This window comes from Lodderomyces elongisporus, chromosome 7 (assembly GCF_030384665.1).
Source record: "Lodderomyces elongisporus chromosome 7, complete sequence".
Taxonomy (NCBI): Eukaryota; Fungi; Ascomycota; class Pichiomycetes; order Serinales; family Debaryomycetaceae; genus Lodderomyces; species Lodderomyces elongisporus.
In genome coordinates, this window is record NC_083679.1 from 359,307 (window position 1) to 379,252 (window position 19,946).

Consider the following 19,946-nt stretch of genomic DNA (forward strand, 5'->3'; position numbering starts at 1 on the left):
TAAACCTAGTAATCGGGAGGTGGAAGGAAAAAGAAAAAAAAAAAAAAAAAAAAGAAAGGAAATTAATTGAATTGTTCTGTAGTACATATCTTTATATATTAAAGGCGTATAAATATTCCATTCACATTTGTGTTATTCTGCATGTATATCATGTTGATAATAGGGACTCTACTTGAAAATCTTCAAAGTTTACAGACTGTTCGAGCAATTGCGATAACTGTGCAATTGATTCATCCCGCATAGAATCACTGATTGGCTTTGTTTTTTCAAATGACGCTGCTTGACCCTTCATTACTTCCTGCTTTTCTTGATTCAATTCTTCTTCGACAAGAGTGCGAGGCAGCTGAGAATTTTCTTCCAAAGAAGGAGAAAAGAATTTTTCTGACACGTTCGACGCTGACGAAGTTCTTGATTCCACTGATACATTCTGCCAATTGGGCTCACTCGAGAATTTGGGTTTGACAAGAGTATGTTCACAATTCTTGTTTTTTGTTGGTATTGAATATGGTATTAGCTTGGGACCCGTCACTTTTCTAACTATAGTACCTTGCTTGATGAAGCCATTTGAGAATTCGATATCCATCAATTTCCCTAAGTCGGAAGCGAACGCTGATGGAGTCACTGATACTGAAGATATGTCGCGCTTTATCCGTGACTTAGCATACTTACTATCCATGAACCGTGGTGGATGCAAGTTGGGGAGATGATCAATATTGGTGATAATTTCCATAGATGATGTAGACGGTATCTCTTCTCCAGACATGGTGGAAGAATGGTGATCTAGAGAGATCAGACTCACAGTCGATGTTTTATGCGGCAGTTGTGTGCCTTTGTGAGTGGCTGCACCTGCGTCACGGCCGCAATAATCAAATATAGAGCTCTCAGCAGCAGTTGTGTACGTGGCTTGTGAATGTCGATTAGTATCGACATTGACTTTTCTGACTTTTTTGAGAAGATTAACATCCGCTATATACGCGTTGATATCATCCACATCTCTCTCATCAACGTCTCTGCCTTCTCCATCTTTCTCTTCTTCTTCTTCTTCTTCTTCTTCTATTTCTTCTTTTTCTATTTCTATTTCTCCATTGTCATCATCATTCCCTGTTGCTTGGTTCATTGTCGTTTCATCAAACTCAATTATATCTTCAATTGGATTGATTAATTGCTGAGATAGCTTTCTTACTTCGTTGTTTAGGCGCAACGAGTTTTCTCTACTCATTGCTATCACCCAATTTGGTTCAGATTCCATGTTTTCACAATTAGTATCAATACTGAGACCGGTATTACCATGTGCACCATAATCATAATCTTGAAGCATAGACATACACAGGAGTGGACGTTTTGTGGATCTTTTGGGCACAATTGCGAGATCATCAAATGTCGAGATACGTTTAATCGTGCAATTGGATGGTATAGTTTCGGTGTCTAGTTTAGCACCTGAGCTGGATGTTGCGTGCTTGACATCGGCAGATTTAGCAACGGCAGGTTTAGTAACAGTAGTCCTGATCGGTGTGGTATGTGTGATGTGTTTATCCATAGGAAATTGAAAGTTCAGATGTACTTCAATTGAAGGCATTGGTTGATGAACCTTGTGATCATCACTTGGATAAAAGTTCAGTTCAAGCTCAACCCCACCAGAAGTTTCTCGCATATGCTTATTCTTGTGATAAGCCTCTTGTTCATTTCTATACACATCATTGTTCCCTTTATTAATAATGACACTGGAAATTGAGTCTGCACGCTCTTCGAGAATAGGCACAGGCTGAAACACATGTTTATACTCGGTTTTATTTCCTTGAGGGATAAATGTGTTTGGCAAGTTCCGAGATGCAGAAGTTGCCTTACTTGACATCGTGTTTGTTGAAAGAGTTGTTTTGATGCGTTGGCTATTTTTCGGGGAGTGATTCTTTTTGAAAAGCCTATTCACTAATGATTTTTTCTTGCTCAAGGACTTATTACCTTGCTTTGCCAAGCTTCGCCCAGTGTTCTCATCAGCATCTACAGTGGTAGATGTATTAGTAACGGTGGGGACGCCTTTAGTTGCTGTATTAACAGCTGCTGTGGGCACATTTGTACTGTTCCTCTCAGCTTCTGGAGGTGAAATCGGCCTTTCTATTGTTGCAATAGGGTTTACTGCATTGGCAGTTTCAAGTTTTCCTACCCAACCCTCGCTGATTCTCCTTAAATCATTACTATTACCTTTAATAAGACATCTTGTGATGGCGCTGTATGTACAAAAAATGCGTCCAACCGTAGAGACTAGCACATCCATCACAAAAGACGAAAGATTGGAAACAGATACTATTTCATCAATATGCACCTTCCCATATTTGCCGTACCCAAAAACCTCCACCTTATCATTTTCGGTCAGCTTAAACTGTAAGGCCAACTGTATGTGCGAGTGAGATTGGCAATAAGCTAAAACATCGGTATCAACATTAAGAAAAACAACAAACGGCGATCTAAGGGTTTCTGCGCCATATGATACCGAGTCATGAGCAGTGTAATAGATCTTTTCGTAACCATTATGACACGGGGACTTGAACAAATGAAATGCCGTGGTTTTTTCCAATATCTTTGCTCTGGTCACTAAATCCACTATATCATTTCCCGAACGGTCTACTGTGTGGTAATGCCTTGAATATTCTGGCTGGCCCATGTTCAATGTCTTGAACCCATTTTTTGTATGGTTCAAAAATTGTACACAGTCCTGTTGCGCTCCATTGGTTCCCAAAGAATAATACTGCGAAACAATTGCGTCGTCTATGCTGCACCAACAAGATACAGTCATTGTTGGAAACGAGTCTAGGTTCGGAAGTGGCTTTTCATTGACCAATGAATGCAACAATGCATCTGCCACTGAAATGGAGTTTTGCCTTGTCCATTCTTTATTCTCAGAGACAACGTCTTCTGGCTTCTGGACCTGTATGAATAACAAGTGGTCTGAAAATACAACCAACACTTCCCTATAATGCAGTGTTTCAGAATCATTCATATTGGGACTTATCGGAATTAGCTCGCAGATTCCAATGACTTTCCGTGTGAGCCAACCATATTGAAGCTCTGCAGGCCAGTTGTTTGCTAACTCGGTCAAGATTTTCCCTGTTGGTGTAAATATTCTTTCTCTTCCTATTTCTCCCAGCGGTGCTCCTTCAACATTTCCTAGAGCTTGAAATACCTCCATAGCAGAGCGAAATTGCTTTTCTATAAATCCCATCGCAGTGTCTACATTTTTATTACCAATATCAATATAAACTTCATTGGCTTGGTTGGTCTCTTTTGCTGCTTCAATCTTTATCTCTTCATAAAGACGATTCATGATTAGTTTCAACTTTGGCAACATCATCAACGATCCCGTCACGATCGTATCAATTTCCGTCACAGCATACCTCGAGCGGTTGATGCGTTCATTATCAAAAACGCTTTTCTTATTGTCTTGATAAAAACCTTTGAGTTTGGCATAAAAACTCTTCATGTTTGCTTCATGACGTATGCAAGGTTTGTAAAAATAAGGTATTATTGTTCCAATGGCATTAAACACCTCAACGTAGTTGATCTTACGCGCTTTGAGCAAAGCATCATTAAATATACAGTTGATCCTAGCCATTTCGTCTATAGTTGGAGGAAAAATACGATTAATCTCTGCTATTCTATTTGTGGCTTTTGAGTTTAGTTCTGTAGCACTTATTCTTAAAGGGATAATAAAGTTTTGTAGTAGCTCAACGAGACCCATTGTAAATTTTGTTTGCACATTTACAAACTCGTCAACTATGTTTTGAACTTTAGAATTTGCGTACAACAAAGCTTTTTCTTTAGGGTGCATGTTTTTGTTGCCATTTCCATTTCCATTTCCACTTGCATTTCCACTTGCACTTAATGTAGCGGGAGTATATGTGATTTCCATAACCTCGGGAGAATACTCTAGTAAGGGATCAAAAAGTTGATCAAGTTGTTCTCCAAGCAATGTTACTATTTTGTTATTCTCTGTTGAGATCATTTCGTTAGCATTATTGCTATCATAAACGACATCCATTATGAATGTCAGTATGTGATGGTTTTGAAGTAGACCAAAGTCTAATAATGTTTTTCCAACCTCACTGGGCTTTGCATTCTGGATCAATTTCATGTTGTTGGCAAGGTTACCTGCGTCTGTTTCATCCCACATGGGTAAAGTGCCCATCAATTCATGGTGATTCAAGAGCTTACTTGAGTTTTTCAAATTCAGTATTGCCAATGCTCTTCGAACGTGTGATTTCTTGTACTTTGGTAATAAATTTTCACAACTAGGCCAAAATCTAGATGAGGAATCGAGCTTCAAGTCCAAATAAGTTGATAATCCAAATTTGGTCAATGACTGGGCTGATATCTGGCCCGATGTACAATTACGATAAACAATAGTGACCACCGTCCCAAAAAGCTTTTCGTCAAACCCTGTAAATATTGCTGCTTCCTCAAATATCCTATTCCATTCGCGTAACAGCCCTGGACTGAGTTGCTGATGCGACACCGTCTTTTGGACATCAAACTCTCCACGCAAGTGCAGTATATTACCAATTAAATCATTTGATTCGTTATTATCATTGTTGTTGTTACTAGTACGATGACTACTTCGGAGTCGCGGCTGCATGTGAAGGCAAGCATTATCGTGCTCACCCGATGCTAGCCTCTTATATAGACTCATCCGTTGTTGTAGGGTTGATTAAGAAGTTTGTCGTGGTTGTAGTGGTAGTATAGGAGATTCACACAAAAGAAATAGACAATCGATCTTTAAAGTCTGGTCTTTAAAAAGTAAACTGTATCAGATGAAACAAGCAAAAAAAAAAAAAAAGAAACGAAAATCAAAAACAAAAACAAAATAGAATCAGTTTTTTTTTCCTTTTTCAATCTGCAATGTGAAGATGTGTAGCATAGACTTCTTTCTTTGCACTTGAGGTATTTTGAGGGTCCTTCTGGATTTCGTCTCTTCGTTGTTGTGAATAGTATCCGCTGCAAAACCACTTAAAGATCCGCGAATTTCTCGAGCCCTTCTAAGTACTTATTTCGGTAAAAGTAAAAATATACAATATTTTAAGGCAGAAAAGCAAGTATCTTTGTCACGTGACTAGAACATAGATACAGATCTACTGATGGAAAAAAAAAAGTAGGCAAGATTTTTTTTTAGAATCTATGATCAGGAGTATTTCTACTTTTCGACCCTTGTAAATAAAACTATTTGATCTTAAAATAAAAGGATACATCTAGAACAATTACGGGATGAACAAAATAGTTTTTGTAAAGAACATTTGCTTACTGCAGTGTTGGTTTTTTTTTTTCTTTCATTTTCTAAAGAATTTAGCATATTCATTTGTGTTTTTTTTGTCCTTTTTTTTTTTTGCTCCATTTTCGACAATAATTATTGAACCTTTCAAATATTATCGGTTTCCTTTTCTTTTAAGTGTTCTAATAATATTCGACAAGAAAGAAACTACTCTTGGTTTGTATACAGAAAGAGGGTGTTAACTATTTATTCTAAAATCTACCGTTAAAAATCTATTATTAAAATCTAACTAATTTGGGATCTCGTGGAAGCCCATCTTCATCAATGCCATTTTCATTAAACCTTCCTTTGGTATATTCCAACCTGGCTTCGTCAAAGCTCAACCCACGGTCATCCATAATTTTTCTAATCTCTGTTTTTGCCACTGCATCCAAACCAGCTCTCGTATCACCCAAATTGACATTATTTGCCTCCAAGTCAAAGTTCAGACTGCTCAATCCATCATTGATGTCGTCCTCAAACGATTCAATATTCTCATAATAGCCTTGCTCTCTCATTCTTCGACGCGTACGGTAGCGATCAAGAAAGTCGCCAATCTTGTAGCGAAAATGGAATACTAAAAGTCCCAAGACGACTAGGAAAATTAGAAAGACATGGTGCGCTTTGATAAAAGAAAACGAAAACGACAGAGACACAGATTGAGATTGTGGCTGGGACTCGGATGGAGAAGTGGACCTGGGCCAATTAGATTGTTGTTTTTCGAAATCGACTTTTAATGACCTTTTACTTTCTCTCTTGGTAATATATTTCATTTCTATTATAAAGAGAGTATCAAGGTGAACAAAGTTTAGATTTAATTTATGTCTCACCCTGTGGTTTTAACAATTTTTATTGTGGTGTAAGGTAGTGTGAAGTGTAGTATAGGGTAGCGAGTGTGAGTAGGACAGGAAGACAGAATAGAAGTGGGATACAATGGTCTGCTGCTTGAAAAGCGGAGAATTATTATTGAGATCCTTGGTCGTGTACTCAAAGTCATTTTGGATTTTTTTTTTTTTTGCCTACAATGGTTTCACCATAATCAGTCACATTGCAAAACTGAATTGGAAACCAAATCAATTCTGAATCAAGTTATCAATCTAATGCTAGTTTTATTTCAAATCTACTTCTACTTTTTCATTCCTTTAATTTACTTTACTTTACTTTTATTTTCTTTTTATTTTCTTCCTCTTTTCTATATTTTCTTTTTCTTTTGTGAATTGCAGCTATACAAGGCTTTGTTTATTCAACTGGTGTAGAGTCATCATCAACGGGATCGGCAGTATTGTTATCGGGGGCATCTTCAACGACAACATCGGTATCCTCAAAACCACCAGAATCAGCATTAGAATTATCATCATCATTTCCACCAGTCGACTCAGTACCAGCAGCAGCAGTAGTGGTAGAGTTAGCATTGGATGTTGATGATGTTGATGATGATGCATTTGGTCGATGTGCGTAACTTATTTGAAGTCTTCTACCACCATATTCGTAATCATTCAACTCTTGAATAGCCTTGTCACTCAACTCTGCCAATTCAAACTGCACAACTGCATTACCACTAGCCCTACCATCGGCCTGGTACTGGATCTCAGCCTTAGTAACTCTTCCCACAGTCTCAAATAAATCAAACAAATCATCGTTTTGGGTACTAAACGGCAAATTTTCAACAAAAATTGTTTCTGATGGCTCCTCGTTTCCTCCTGTAACTCCTTCAGTAAATTCTGTATTCCTTTCTCCGCTCTGGCGGAATCCACCTGCTCCTCCGAATCTCTCTCCAGTCGACACAGCAGTGGAACGTCCGTGTCTAGTGTCCAAAACTCTTCCATCCAAGCTATAACCTTGAAACATATTAACGGCTTTATCGGCTTCTTCTGGGGTGGCAAAAACAACTGTTCCAAATCCTCGCGATCTTCCCCAGTCGTCTAAACGAACATCTGCACGGATGACTTGACCAGCCTCCCTCATGAGATCCTTCAAAGCTTGCCAATTGACAGAAAAGGGCAAGTTTCCAACAAACACCTCGGTACCAGGCGTAGCCGGAGGAGGAGGAGGCTTGTATTCGGCTCTACCGCCATATCCACCACGATCATTGCCATAGCCTCCGCGGCCTCCGCGGCCACCGTATCCACTGTATGCCCCTCCAGCTCCAGCTTCTCTTCCTCTCCCATTGTAGGAGTCATTATATCCACCCCTTCCACCTCTTTCACCTCTTCCGCTTCTCCCGCCTTTATCACCATCACGCTCAAACAGCTTCTTCTCAGGTGGTGGGTAGTCTTGTCTGACAAAAATTTCTCTTCCCTGGAATTCTGAGTGGTCATACTTGTTAATGGCATTTGTAACACCATCTTTATTTTTAAACTCAACTGTGGCCATACCTCTGGACCTTCCATTTTTGGTGACAATATCGGCTCTGACGATTTCAAACTCTCCTTTGAAGATCGATTCAATATCTCTGGGAGTTGCATCAAAGGGAACATTTCCTATGAATACTGAGTTGTCATAATTCCTATCTGATTTTGAACGGAAAGAGTGTTCGCCGCTTCCTGATGACATTCCAGCCCCGGCCCCGGCCCCAGCCCCAGCTGAGTTGAAATTTCTGGAATAGTCTCTGCCCCGATCATAACCTCCTCTGCCACGGTCATATCTACTACCACCCCGGCTACTACCACCACCTCTATAACCGCCTCGGTATGAAGAACCAGAGCTGTTATAGTCTCTTCTCCCATATGATTCTCTCCCACTACCACCAGTAGCAGATGCATGTTGTCCTGCATCGTCACCTCCAGCTCTATCTCTCACGGGTGAACGCGAACGGTCCTAGCATATTTTGTTAGCAAAGCAATTCACACGATACAGCCCATCGCAGGAAAATGGTAATGAGCAACAAAGCGGCGAGTAAAATGGGAAATAAAAATTAAAAGATTGCAATATATGAAAGGAGCTTTTTGATCATCAAGATCAAACACTATTGAAAAAGTGATGCAAAGCTGACAACAGTAACAATGACAATGACAACGACAACGACAACGACAAGAACAACAAGAATCGTAATGAATGTGAAAATCGCAATAATCGCAATAATCGTTGAAAGCAAAAGTACACTTTCACTCACCATTTTACTAGGCAAAAAACACAGGATGTTATAGTTCCACTATTGGTCATCATCGAGCATCAAGCAGCACTTATAGCAACCGAATCTCTCAAAGCAACAGCGTAGAATATAAAAAGGTATGGCGCTCTTTTATTCCGAATTCTCACTTTACTGAATCCTTTGGTTCTCCAATTTTCTTTTGTTATCGTTTTTTTTTTCTTATCCTTCTTTCATTGATCTCTTGTCTTGATCGGTACCCTCTGTCTCTCATTTACCTTTATTCTCCGCGCCTTGTTCTAATTTCAACATACTCTTGAATAATCATCTATATCCATAGACTCCATTTTGCCAAAACAAAAACAACAGAATGTTTTATCAGCTGTGTATTATTTTTTTTTCAATTATGTGGCAAAAAAGCTGAATAAAGCGGACTTTGTTTAGTTAATGTATATTATTAGTATTGTTGACCTGCGCTGGTATGTATTTTCAGTTGATGGCTTCCTCAGCGAGTATGAAAAGGAGAGAGAGCGAGAGAGCGAGAGATCGAGTGTGTGTGTGTGTGTGTGTGTGCTTTGGTTGTGCATAATGCGTTGAGAAATACAATCGTGGCAAGTTTGCACGACCCAGCTCCGCACCGAAAAAGTTCCACCACCATCAACATCAGTACGACTTCAGACCAGTAAGAAGAACTAAATTACACACAAAAATACATCATCTGAAATACCATATTGCAATTTCAATGACAATTTATATTTGAAATGTATACACTCACATTCACATACATGCATATGTATTATATAATATATCTCTATTTATAAATAAATAAATCAATAAGTAAATAACATTGTATATATAGTCACCTAAATAGGTCTACGTATTAGTGGTAACACTGGAGTGGGAGGGGCAGGATGAGGAGTAGCAACCGTCACAGACAAAGGCCAAGAAAAGCCCTACTTCTGTGGCAACGGTAGTACCAATCTTCTCGTCACCTCAGTCTCCTTATTAACCTCTTCTTCACCGTCAAACTTCAACCGCACATTACCATCTTTTCTATGACCTACAACAATAGCTGCATAGTATGTAGTGGTATCGGGATACCTTGCTAGCACTTTGGTTCCATATGCGTAGTGGGGCAACTCTCTCGCTGTCTCATCATCTGGAGGAATTAATAAAACTTCTTTGTAATTGGCTCGGAACGTTTGACCAGGATTATTATTCTCATCTGGCTCAGGATCTCGTATTTCAAACTTGACTCCGTCGCCAATAATCTTCACCACTTCACACTGAATCCATTCATTAACACGATTGCGCAACTTGAACGCAACTTCGGACCCGACATATATCGGTTCATGAGGATTGTATTTCGACTGCCAAAATGAACGGCCAACTTTACGCAATTTCTTGCCCTTCTTACCAATTCCCGCAGACCCACCATTACTAGCTGTAGAGTGACCGCTACCCTTGTTGCTGCCCGCAGCACTTTTACCAGCCAGGCCAGCCTTGCCAGCTTTACCAACAACAGCAGTCGCAGCCGCAGCAGCAGCAGCAGCAGCTCTATTTCTGGACGGTACAGGAGTATCGCCTGGAGATTTGGATTTAGACTCTGGTGCTTTTTTTGATTTTTGTTGTCTTTTTGTTTCCTGTCGCTGTAAAGATTCAATCAAACTTTGTAAATTCTCACATGACGTATCAATAAGTCTCTTTGCAGTGGCTATATTTGCCTTGTGCTCAATAATTTCTTCTTCTAGCTTGTTTAGTTCCTGTGTACTAAGCGTCACAAGCGTTTCTTGCACATGATTGTCTTCATCATCGTCGAAATTTGCAGCAAGGTGAGCGTATATGGAGTCAAACGTGAGTGATTCACTTGAGTTGCGAATATCTTGGAGTGAAGTTATCACTATATCCCAGTTTCCTTCCACTTCTGAGCCCATGATAAATTATGAGTTGAAAATGTATCAGCACATGGAAGTTGACTGTAAAGCGTGATGTTTTAAATTGCGCTGTGAATAAATCTACGTATGCTTTTCCACGCTTTTTCCGATTCTCTTTTTCTGTTTTTTGTTTTTTGTTTTCTGTTTTTTGTTTTTTTTTTGTTTATTTTTTTATTTTTTATTATTTATTTTTTATTTTTTATTTTTTACTTTTTTATTTTTTTTTTTTAATTCTTTGTACAATTTTATCCTCAAATTTTACTATACAATATTTTTTTTTGGCGTTAATATTTGCGATCCGAAATCTCGGATTCATAAACTTCCAAACTTCAGAACTTTTATTCCGTGAGATCCAAACACCCCATTCATTACGACTTTTTTACATATAGGTTAATCACATGGCAGATAATGCATTTTATAGATATTTGTAACTTTCTTGCATCAGTGTTGGCATTAACATCCTCCCTATTACAGTTTCGTTACAACCGGTCGCGATCTCGATCGCGGGGTTCTGGATCGATACGAAACTTATCTTACGATTATATCATACTACAAGGCATCACTACGACGACGCTCCTTACCTACACTCTTGTATATTTTCTGCAGCCGGTTTTACAGCTATATCGGACCCGCTATATCTTTTTGGAGAGCACAACAAACACAATTCCATTCAACACGCTAACTTTTTTATTTGATGGGCTTGCACTTTTACCACAGGCGATCCTCCTATACCAACTACGAGCGTACAGATCTACAGCTACATTACATCAAGGTCTAAGTTTGAACTGTATCGGTTTCTTAATTTTGATTACGCTTCCACTCATTTATTTCATCAAATGTTTATTATTCCAGCAGATGAAGATTAATAATTTGGACATTGCAGATTCCATATGGTTCATCTCCAAAACGGTAGCCGCAGTGCAATACATGCCACAAATTGTCATTAATTGGACCAGTGAGAGTGTGGAAGGATTAAATTCATGGTGGCTATTTACATGTTGTGGTACTGTATTGCTTCCACTCATCGGTCGAGTTGTCAATACTATACTTGTTCTAGGCAAAGAAGGTGGAGATAAAGGTGGGTATGAATGGTTTGAGTTGCCCATAAACTTTCCAACATGGCCTGTGATGGTTGGCCAAGGAATGTCCTTGATGATAATTACAATTCAACTGCGATTCTATAGAGGTTTGCAAAACACGGATAAAATACATTACAAGAGTGTTTAGATCAACGAAAAACACCAAAAAAACATGAATGAGAAAGAAAAAGAGGAAAAGAGAGAAGAGAAAATAAAATAAAATAAAATAAAATAAGAAAATAAAATAAGAGTAAGAGCCAAAAAAAAAAGTGTAATTCTAAAGTATCTTAACAAATTGTATGTAATGTTACGTTTATTTCCTATAGTTTTCCACCTAGGATCTTTACTGCAAGACGCACACCATAACTAATCTTTCGATCTTCATCAATTGCATACTTTGGTGGATGTCCATGCAGCAGTTGCAGCACCGACGCTTGCTGCTCACCATTCAATGCAACATCCTGAACAATAACCGAATCAACCGCTTCCGATTGTGGCAATGTTGGACTGGGTAATTGTTTGGGCTGAAAGTCATCTAATGTCAACTCTGTGACATGCTCCATCAAATGGTCTATTTCTTTAGTCATCTCGCGTTTCAATGTCTCATCCTTTGTAATGATTATCGCATTGCTCTCCAAGTCGGAGCTGTATGCTCTCTTTGTATAGTTTGAAGATCCGATAATGGTTATACTTGGATCGTTTTCCTCTGGCACTGTGATCCAGATTCCCTTTGCGTGGTATGTCCAGCCTCCTGGGGTGTTCACCACGCCGTTTTGCCATTCATACACGGTGATTAGTTGTTCCTTGCCAACTCGCTTGACATGTTCAAGAAATTTCTTGGCGAAAAGCAAATACGCCTCAGGGAGATAGTACGATACACCGGGTGATTTGTAGAATGAGTTGGCTTTGGGTGATGCCGTGATGACTTTACCTCTTGCCTGGCCATTAATCAATCTGTCCTGGATCTCCGAAAGCATATTAAAGTATCCTGCAGTAAACCACCACTTGATCTTGGGGGAGTCTAAGTAAGATAAGAGACGCAAGACTGCTGGTTTCTCAGTGGACAAGTCTTGGTTCAGTGGAAAGAGCGGAGTGAATTGTGAAACTGCGTAAACAACAGTGTCAAAATCCAGGTGGTTGCGGTGTTCATCAAATGACTTTAGTTCATGTTGTTTGAGCAAAGGCAGCAACAAGTGTGAGGTGTCACTGATGAATCTTTGTTGGTTCAAGTGTGGTTCACAAGTTGGGTTTGTTGTTGGCCACACCAATTTGAAGCCTTGCTTGAGTTTGGTGGTGTGCAAGATCTGGTATGAAATGGATGATATAGCATTGTGAATCTTGTAGTAGTAATCGGTGATGGCCTTGTTCTTAAACAAGTAGTATCGGTCCTGGCGATCGGTAAAGTAATCCTGTGAAAGGTTAGCTCCTGAGAGAATTATTTCATCGTCAAACCCATATAATTTCATGTGTTGTAAGCCCCATCCTTCATTAATTCTTTTTGGAGTAAGGCTCTTTGTTAATCCAGACAAGTGAGGTGTATGGTACATGCGTATATCTACTCTGCGCTTGGTGTACTTTTCTTCCAACGCAACCAAGAGGGATGCCGAACATGTATTGTTGGGAGCTTCGCGGGTTCCTCTTAAACAATCAGTAAGTATCAGCACTTGCAAGTCGGGGTTTTGTGCCAAGGCCTTATCCAAACATGAGACTAACTCATGTTGTGTCTTGCCGATATATAAACTGGATAGAAAGATTCTGGTCTTGGCCGATAAAATTTTGCTTTTTAAAGTTTCGTAAAATATTGTGGGCTCCTGAATGATCTCTATTTCGCCTTTTTGCAAAAAGAATCGTGGAGCAATAGAGTCCAACTGCTGGAAGATAGTGGCTAGCCTTGGATGGAACTGTGAAGCTTGCTCATCTGATATCGCAGGGTTATTAGTGGAGTATTGTCTAGACGATGAAGGTGGGGATGTTGAAGAATTGCCGTTGAAAAAGTAGTTATAGACTGATGAGATCATCGGAATGCCAGATGATGCTATGTATGTATGTTTTGAGGATGAATAGTGATTGGAGTATTCTTTGCTATTGGCTCTTGCTGATCGGTGTCTAAGTTGTTGTTTAAATAATAACAATGACGATGGAACTAGTAGTAAAGATTTTCTGCTGCTACTTGGTACCGGCATTTATCCGATGTATGTATGTGTGTGTGTGGGGCGGGAAGGAGAGGTAGGACCTGGAAATATTGAAAAAAAAAAAATTTACATATATTGATATCAATATATCGATATATCAATATACATACAAATGGATGTATTATGCTACACTTTTTTTTCTTTTTCTTTTTCTTTTTATTTTTTATTTTTTATTTTTTTATATTTTTGGGTTAAGCTTCAAAAAGACGAACACCGAAGTAAAGCCAAAATTAAAAAAAAAATTTAAAGAAAAAAAAGAAATAAAAAGAAATAAAAAAAAAATGTAAAAATAAAAATCTATGATAAAGGAATAGGAACGGTGCTGTGCTTACTTTGACACCAATAGCAAATGAAGATGCAAAGTAGTGTGACCATTTTCTTTTTTTCTACTTTTTCGTTTGAATTGCCAACTCTAGTGCTTTTGCCTTTATAAAGCAAGATACCTCTTTTCCTGGATTGGGTAAAATACTGTTCACTGAAACAGGGCTTTGTTTTGTTTTGTTTCGTTTTGTTTTGCTTTGTTTGCAGAATAACTGGAACGACGGAGCAGAGCGAGTAAATGAAATCTCTTATCTCAACATCCCAAAAAGAGAAAAAAATTATTTTTTTTTCCTTTTATGATGCAACACCAACGCTACCATATGCTAAGAAGCAGAAGACATAAATCAAGAATAAAGAGCATTGCAGAACACCCAAAATGCTCAAGCAAACGTTTAAATGTCTCACCAAGAAATTATCTAAGCCCGAAAATGTCAAGAGTGAATGGGCAAATATTGGAAACCCCGCCCCTCCCCAAAAAAAAAGAACCAAAAGCCAAAGAAAGGAAAAAGTGAAGAAACCAGTTTCTGGAAAACAAATAGTTGGAAAAAAATAAGAGAAAAAGAGAAAAAGAGAAAAAAAGCATATCCCAGAAAAAACCGTTATGAATCACCGAATGGGGTGGGGAATAATTTAGAGGAAGAAGAGTAAAGGAAATGGGGAAATGGGGAAATGAGGAAGAGATGGAGTAATAGCTTTAGATATAGTTTAAGACCTTCTCTATTCTTCTTCTATATAGGCCAGCTATAGGCTATCTTCATATATTCTCTGCCATTCAGCATATTCCTAATTATTGCTGTCTTTATTTGTTGATTAGAACTCTCAGCCGCTACAATCTTTACAGCGTACAATCCCATTCCGCCATCATCGCTATATAGTTGTAACCTTCACACTTTTCCCACCTCATTCCCACCTCATTCCCACCTCATTCCCAACCACTTGCACCACGCGCACCACTCGCTTGGTCGTGTAAAGTTTTGTTTTCCTTTTACGGTGATTATCTTTAGTTCGCCTCCCCCCCCCCCCCTCCACCCACGATGCTCTCGAGGTTTATTTCCCATTTTCCACATTGACCCGCCTTTCTGCACAGCACCAGCAGTACTAGGACAACCACCACCTCTACCAACACCTCCCCCCCTCTCTCTCTCTCTTTGTACATTTCTATTTTCAATGTTGTTCCCCGATTTCTCCTTCAACCTACACATTTCATTATTAAAAAACACATTTTGCATGACAGCTGGTGTAGAATGAATTACCGGTTACCCAAGAATAAAGTTATTTGGTTAAAACACAAAAACCCACCTGCATTTGAATCTAATCAATTTCTAGCTCTATTTACATAATATATACTTCATTTTAATTTCATCATATCTCTTTTTTTCCACTCCAACCCACACTCTCCCCACTACCCCCACTACCCCCACTACCCCAGATTTATTTCTTTCATTTTTTATTTTATTCACAGATTTCCATTTTGGGTTCATTGGTTATTGGCATTGTTGTTTGTATCAAAACCTGTCTTTTAGTGAAGTATTTCTGTTTTCTTCCTTTTCTCTCTTTCTAACGAGCATTTCCGCCAGCTGCTTTGATCAACAAAACATCGCCTTCTTCTACAATATACTTCTTACCTTCTCTATGCTGTTTCCCGCTAGCTTTCAATTTGGTCTCATCCAAAGCTTGCAATTTAGACAAGTCCTGCCATTTATAAACCATGGCGTTGATAAATGTCTTTTGCAAATCAGTATGAATCAATCCCGCAGCCTCGGGTGCAGTGCTTCCTTTTCTAATTGTCCATTGACGCGCCTCAATGGGTCCACAAGTATAAAAAGAAATCAAATGCAAAACATTTCGCATCTCTTCAACAACCAGCGGAATCACCGATTCTTTAGGGTACATCTCCTTATACTCTTTAAGCTCTTCACCTTCTAGCTCATTCAACATCCTTTCATGTTGTGCACTAAATATAATCACCTTGTCTTCGGGACAATTTGTATTGATCCAGTTCGCAACCTGTGGATAGAATTCGTTGGACCCCAAACAATAATCTTCTTCCGACACGTTCAACAAGTAAACTGTGGGTTTGGCTGTCAACAAATTGAGTCCATTTATAACGTCAATCTCCTCCTCGTCCCATTCTCCATTTATAACTTTCTTTCCCTCATACAACAAGTCACTTAATCTATCCAATACTTGTAGTTGGTACTCATACACACTTTTCTTGTCCCCTGGTTTTCTCAACATCCTTTTTGCACGTTCAATTTCACTTTCGATAATCTCCAAATCTTTCAAGATCAACTCGTCTTGCACTATAACAAGATCCCGTACAGGATCAACTTTGTTTTCCTCAATATGGATAATCTCATCATCAACAAAACCCCGCACAACTTGCAACACACCATCAACTTGCCTTATATCACTCAAAAATTTGTTACCTAGCCCCGCACCGGTGCTCGAGTTTCTCGTAAGACCAGCAATATCCCAAATGGTGAGATTGGTGGGCACAGTTTTTGACAGCTGGTACAATTTCAGGTAGTGATCAAGTTTTTCCAGTGGAACCAAAACAATGGATTTTTCAGGCTCGATCGTGGCATAGGGGTAATTAGCTGGATTACCCAATGTCGATTTGGTAAGTGCTTGGAAAAAGGTAGATTTACCCACATTGGCAAGCCCCACAAGACCAGTAGACAAATTGTTTGATGGGCGACCAAGAAGTTTATTTACAGATCCTGAGGCATTAGTAGTTTGTTTAGCTAGTCGAGGTACACATGTGGAAAAGCCTCGATATACTTGCATTATTCTTATACTTTTGTCACTCTAGAAAGTACGTAGGTATTTCCTTCTCTATCCTTTCTAGCCATTTCTTTTTTTTTTTTTTTTTTGAAGAAAAAAAGTGACATCTCCAGTCCAAAGACTCAATAAACGCGAGTTTATTTTTCTTGCAGTAGAAAGAAAAGGATCCATTATGCAAAGAAAAAAAGTGTACAACAACACATACATTTGTATATAAGTATATATATAAATGTTATATATAAATGTTATATTGATGAGTATATTTACATATATATATTTATCCATAGAGTGGGCTTAATTCTTTACTTTGTTTTTTTTTCTTTTTTTCCTTTTTTTTTTTAATCTATTTTTTTCCCTCGAAATTATATGGTATTAAATTTGTGTTTTTATATACATTTATACGTTAAATTAAGTTAATTAAAAATAATCACATCCATCTTTGATGCAAACAGCCTAGTTCGCCTATTCTAAAACAAACGCATACTTAGAGTGGGCCCTAACACGTTTACCAAATTTGTAAAACAAAAAGGGTACGGGAATCATAGCCAAGCCCAAACATCCCAAAAGTGTACTTGCCCATTGGATCTTCATATTAACAAACATTTGTCTAGCGAAAAGTGGGAATGCAGCTCCAAATGCAGATCTAATAAATGTGTTTCCTGCAAGCGCCGAGGCAGCGTAGAGCAAGTAACAGTCAATAATATAGTTGAAGCATGGTAAAAAGATCATCATGAGCCCATTACCAACAAATGCCGCACCAATAGTGGGCACAATCCAGTGCACATGTTCGGCGTACGCACCACTCCATCCAAGCCAAAACATACCAATGACGAATGTAAAACCACCAACCATCAATGGTGGTAACCTCTCTTCCGGAACGGGTTTGCCTCCATTTGCATCCATCTTTTGGTTATAACGCTTTTCAAAAAACATGATTGCACCTCCACCAATGAAAACACCAATCAACATTGATAAATATGGAAGTTCACCAACTCCTTGTGACCAGTGGTAGTTTCCAATGAAAATCAATGGCAATGCTGTAAGGAATAAGTAAAGCATACCGTAAATGAACGCATTGTACAAACTAATAAGGAAAATGATGGGCTCGGTGAAAAGCATAACCAATGGTCTCATAATGTTCTTTTCGCAAATTTCCTTGATGTCCAATGTGATTTCCTCGTGTGGTGCGTAAATTCCCCAGTTTCCTGTTCTTCTTCTCAATTCCTCGGCTCTACGTTTCAAAATAATTGGATGATGGGTTTCTTGCAATACAAAGGCGTTCAAAACCAAGGCAAAAGCACCAATGATTCCACAAAAGTATGAGGTCCATCTCCATCCCAATGCACTATTCTTGACGGTGAAACCACCCAAAATTGGTGCCAACATGGGTCCACCAAACAAGACCATGGCGAAAATCGTGATTGCCGTACCTCTTGTCCTTGCTGTAAACATATCGGCCATGACTGCTGGGGCAACCACCAATGGTGCTGCACCAATGAAACCAGCAAAGAAACGACAAATCATAATTGTTTGCAAGTCCTTAGCAGTGGCAACGGCAAATGAGAAACAGGTGTATCCTAAACAACTGGGGACCATAATGATTTTTCTTCCAAATAGTTCTGAAAGTGGACCGTAAATGACGGGACCTGCGGCGAAACCAAACACAAACAATGACGTACCCAAGGCTGCAACCGAGGTACCAATGTGGTAAATCACCATCAACTCCTCGGTTGCTTCAGCAAACATTGCTGACCCCATACTCACACTCAATGCACTCATTGCGACTGCTGCGGTGTAGGTCAATTTTCTCCACAAGGTGTAATTCTTTGGGTGGTCTGGGTCATCTGGTCCGTCAAATTGCACAACATAAGGGTCGCGTGAGCCTGGGTGCGGTGGGAATGGTCGGCCATTACCCATTGGGGGCATTGGCTTACTTGTACTCGTGGCTGTTTTCACCAAGTCATCGTAGCCAAGGGTCTGTCTTGTGACTCTTCTTTGCAATTCGATATTGGACTCGACTTCGGACATCTCGTCGGTAGCAGTTCTGAATTTGTTCAATTGCCCAGCCTCTAATTGTTGTGGGTTAGCGGCATCGTTTGTGAAAAAGTTTTCGTCAGTTAAAGGTTCTGGGTCCTGTTCTTGTTCTTCATTTTCCATGGCCAAGTTCTTGTCTTCGTTGTTGCTATAACCATTTGTAGAAGATGCGGATGAGCGGAGGGACTCTGAGTTGTCCACCGCAGTAGGGTTGGAGGCAGACATTACAGACTAGACAAACAAAAAAAAAATGAAAAAAGGAAAAAAACAAGTTTGGATCACGTAGTCAAACTATTAGTCTGAGTCTATAAAATTAATAGGAAAGTGGATGGTTGCAAGAAAGAAAAAGACGACTAAAAGAAAGAAAACAAAAAATTTACAAGAAAAGTTTGAAAAGTAGAGCACGACAGGAAGATTTGTATATATATATAGAGAGAAAGGAAAAGTGAAACAGAAAGAGAAAGAGGCAGTAAAAGCTTAGTAATGCTATACCCATATATGTTTGTGTTCTTTTCTTCCTTTTTGTACTTTTTTGTTTTGACCCACTGCAAAAAAAAAAAAAAAAACAAATTCTTTGAGGTCATCATCGTGAACTTCTACTAAAGCGGAGGTTAGTGTGTTTGTGAATGTGTAGATCTTGCATCTTGAGAGACTCACACTAATAGGATTTAACAATAACATTAGCAGTAGTAGTAGTAGTAGTAGTAGTGTTAGTAGACGCAGATGCAGGCGGCTAATTTACTTTCCTGTTTAAATTTTTCATTTTCTTTTTTTTTTTAATTCATTTACTTTTGGCAATGTTGAGTTGATTGTTGGTCGACAAAGTAATAGCAGAAAGTAATGCTAGCTGAATAAATGAATGACAAAGTAAGATTAATTGTTATTCCTCTTTGTCCATATAACTCTTAGAATGCTCTATTCTTTTGTTTTTGCAATCGTCAATGTTCATGATTTGTGGAAAATATCACCCTTTGATTGTTTGGTGCTACCGTTTGTTTGTTCATTGTGATGGTAAAAAAACAAAATAAAAAAAAAGGAATATATTTTTATTTTCTAATTGCTGTTTGTAGCACTGGCATCGCAACGGATGGGTGAGTAACGCTTGAAAGAAAAGTGCTCTATAAAAATGGAATACTCAGCCGAAACAAGAGGTTATGCAGTAACTATCTGGAAAGCGGTTATGTGTTTTTTTCTTCCCTCTCTTTCTCTCTCTCT

The 19,946-nt window shown here is 38.8% G+C and overlaps 8 protein-coding genes across 8 annotated transcripts; 1 reads left to right on the forward strand and 7 right to left on the reverse strand. All coding sequences in view use genetic code 12, as the record gives it.

The window, feature by feature from the left end:
* Positions 1–148: 148 nt before the first annotated feature.
* BUD3 (budding protein) lies at positions 149–4,681 on the reverse strand (the record flags this gene model as incomplete). Its single annotated transcript, XM_001523284.2, has 1 exon — positions 149–4,681. The coding sequence occupies one exon, from the start codon at positions 4,679–4,681 to the stop codon at positions 149–151; it is 4,533 nt and encodes a 1,510-aa protein (XP_001523334.2).
* An 854-nt stretch (positions 4,682–5,535) lies between these two features.
* Positions 5,536–5,814, reverse strand: PVL30_005090 (uncharacterized protein; the record flags this gene model as incomplete). Its single annotated transcript, XM_001523285.2, has 1 exon — positions 5,536–5,814. The coding sequence occupies one exon, from the start codon at positions 5,812–5,814 to the stop codon at positions 5,536–5,538; it is 279 nt and encodes a 92-aa protein (XP_001523335.2).
* Positions 5,815–6,535: 721 nt separating this feature from the next.
* On the reverse strand, positions 6,536–8,731 carry GBP2 (g-strand binding protein; the record flags this gene model as incomplete). Its single annotated transcript, XM_001523286.2, has 3 exons — positions 6,536–8,113; positions 8,409–8,415; positions 8,727–8,731. 3 exons carry the CDS (start codon positions 8,729–8,731, stop codon positions 6,536–6,538), a joined length of 1,590 nt encoding a protein of 529 aa, XP_001523336.2.
* Positions 8,732–9,337: 606 nt separating this feature from the next.
* On the reverse strand, positions 9,338–10,318 carry PVL30_005092 (uncharacterized protein; the record flags this gene model as incomplete). Its single annotated transcript, XM_001523287.2, has 1 exon — positions 9,338–10,318. The coding sequence occupies one exon, from the start codon at positions 10,316–10,318 to the stop codon at positions 9,338–9,340; it is 981 nt and encodes a 326-aa protein (XP_001523337.2).
* An 855-nt stretch (positions 10,319–11,173) lies between these two features.
* On the forward strand, positions 11,174–11,545 carry PVL30_005093 (uncharacterized protein; the record flags this gene model as incomplete). The annotated part of the gene is made up of 1 exon (XM_001523288.2): positions 11,174–11,545. One exon carries the CDS (start codon positions 11,174–11,176, stop codon positions 11,543–11,545), a length of 372 nt encoding a protein of 123 aa, XP_001523338.2.
* Positions 11,546–11,717: 172 nt separating this feature from the next.
* On the reverse strand, positions 11,718–13,415 carry PGS1 (CDP-diacylglycerol--glycerol-3-phosphate 3-phosphatidyltransferase; the record flags this gene model as incomplete). Its single annotated transcript, XM_001523289.2, has 1 exon — positions 11,718–13,415. The coding sequence occupies one exon, from the start codon at positions 13,413–13,415 to the stop codon at positions 11,718–11,720; it is 1,698 nt and encodes a 565-aa protein (XP_001523339.2).
* A 2,052-nt stretch (positions 13,416–15,467) lies between these two features.
* On the reverse strand, positions 15,468–16,904 carry PVL30_005095 (uncharacterized protein; the record flags this gene model as incomplete). The annotated part of the gene is made up of 2 exons (XM_001523290.2): positions 15,468–16,721; positions 16,899–16,904. The coding sequence occupies 2 exons, from the start codon at positions 16,902–16,904 to the stop codon at positions 15,468–15,470; spliced, it is 1,260 nt and encodes a 419-aa protein (XP_001523340.2).
* A 255-nt stretch (positions 16,905–17,159) lies between these two features.
* Positions 17,160–18,956, reverse strand: FLU1_1 (Major facilitator super multidrug transporter flu1; the record flags this gene model as incomplete). Its single annotated transcript, XM_001523291.2, has 1 exon — positions 17,160–18,956. One exon carries the CDS (start codon positions 18,954–18,956, stop codon positions 17,160–17,162), a length of 1,797 nt encoding a protein of 598 aa, XP_001523341.1.
* Positions 18,957–19,946: the final 990 nt, after the last annotated feature.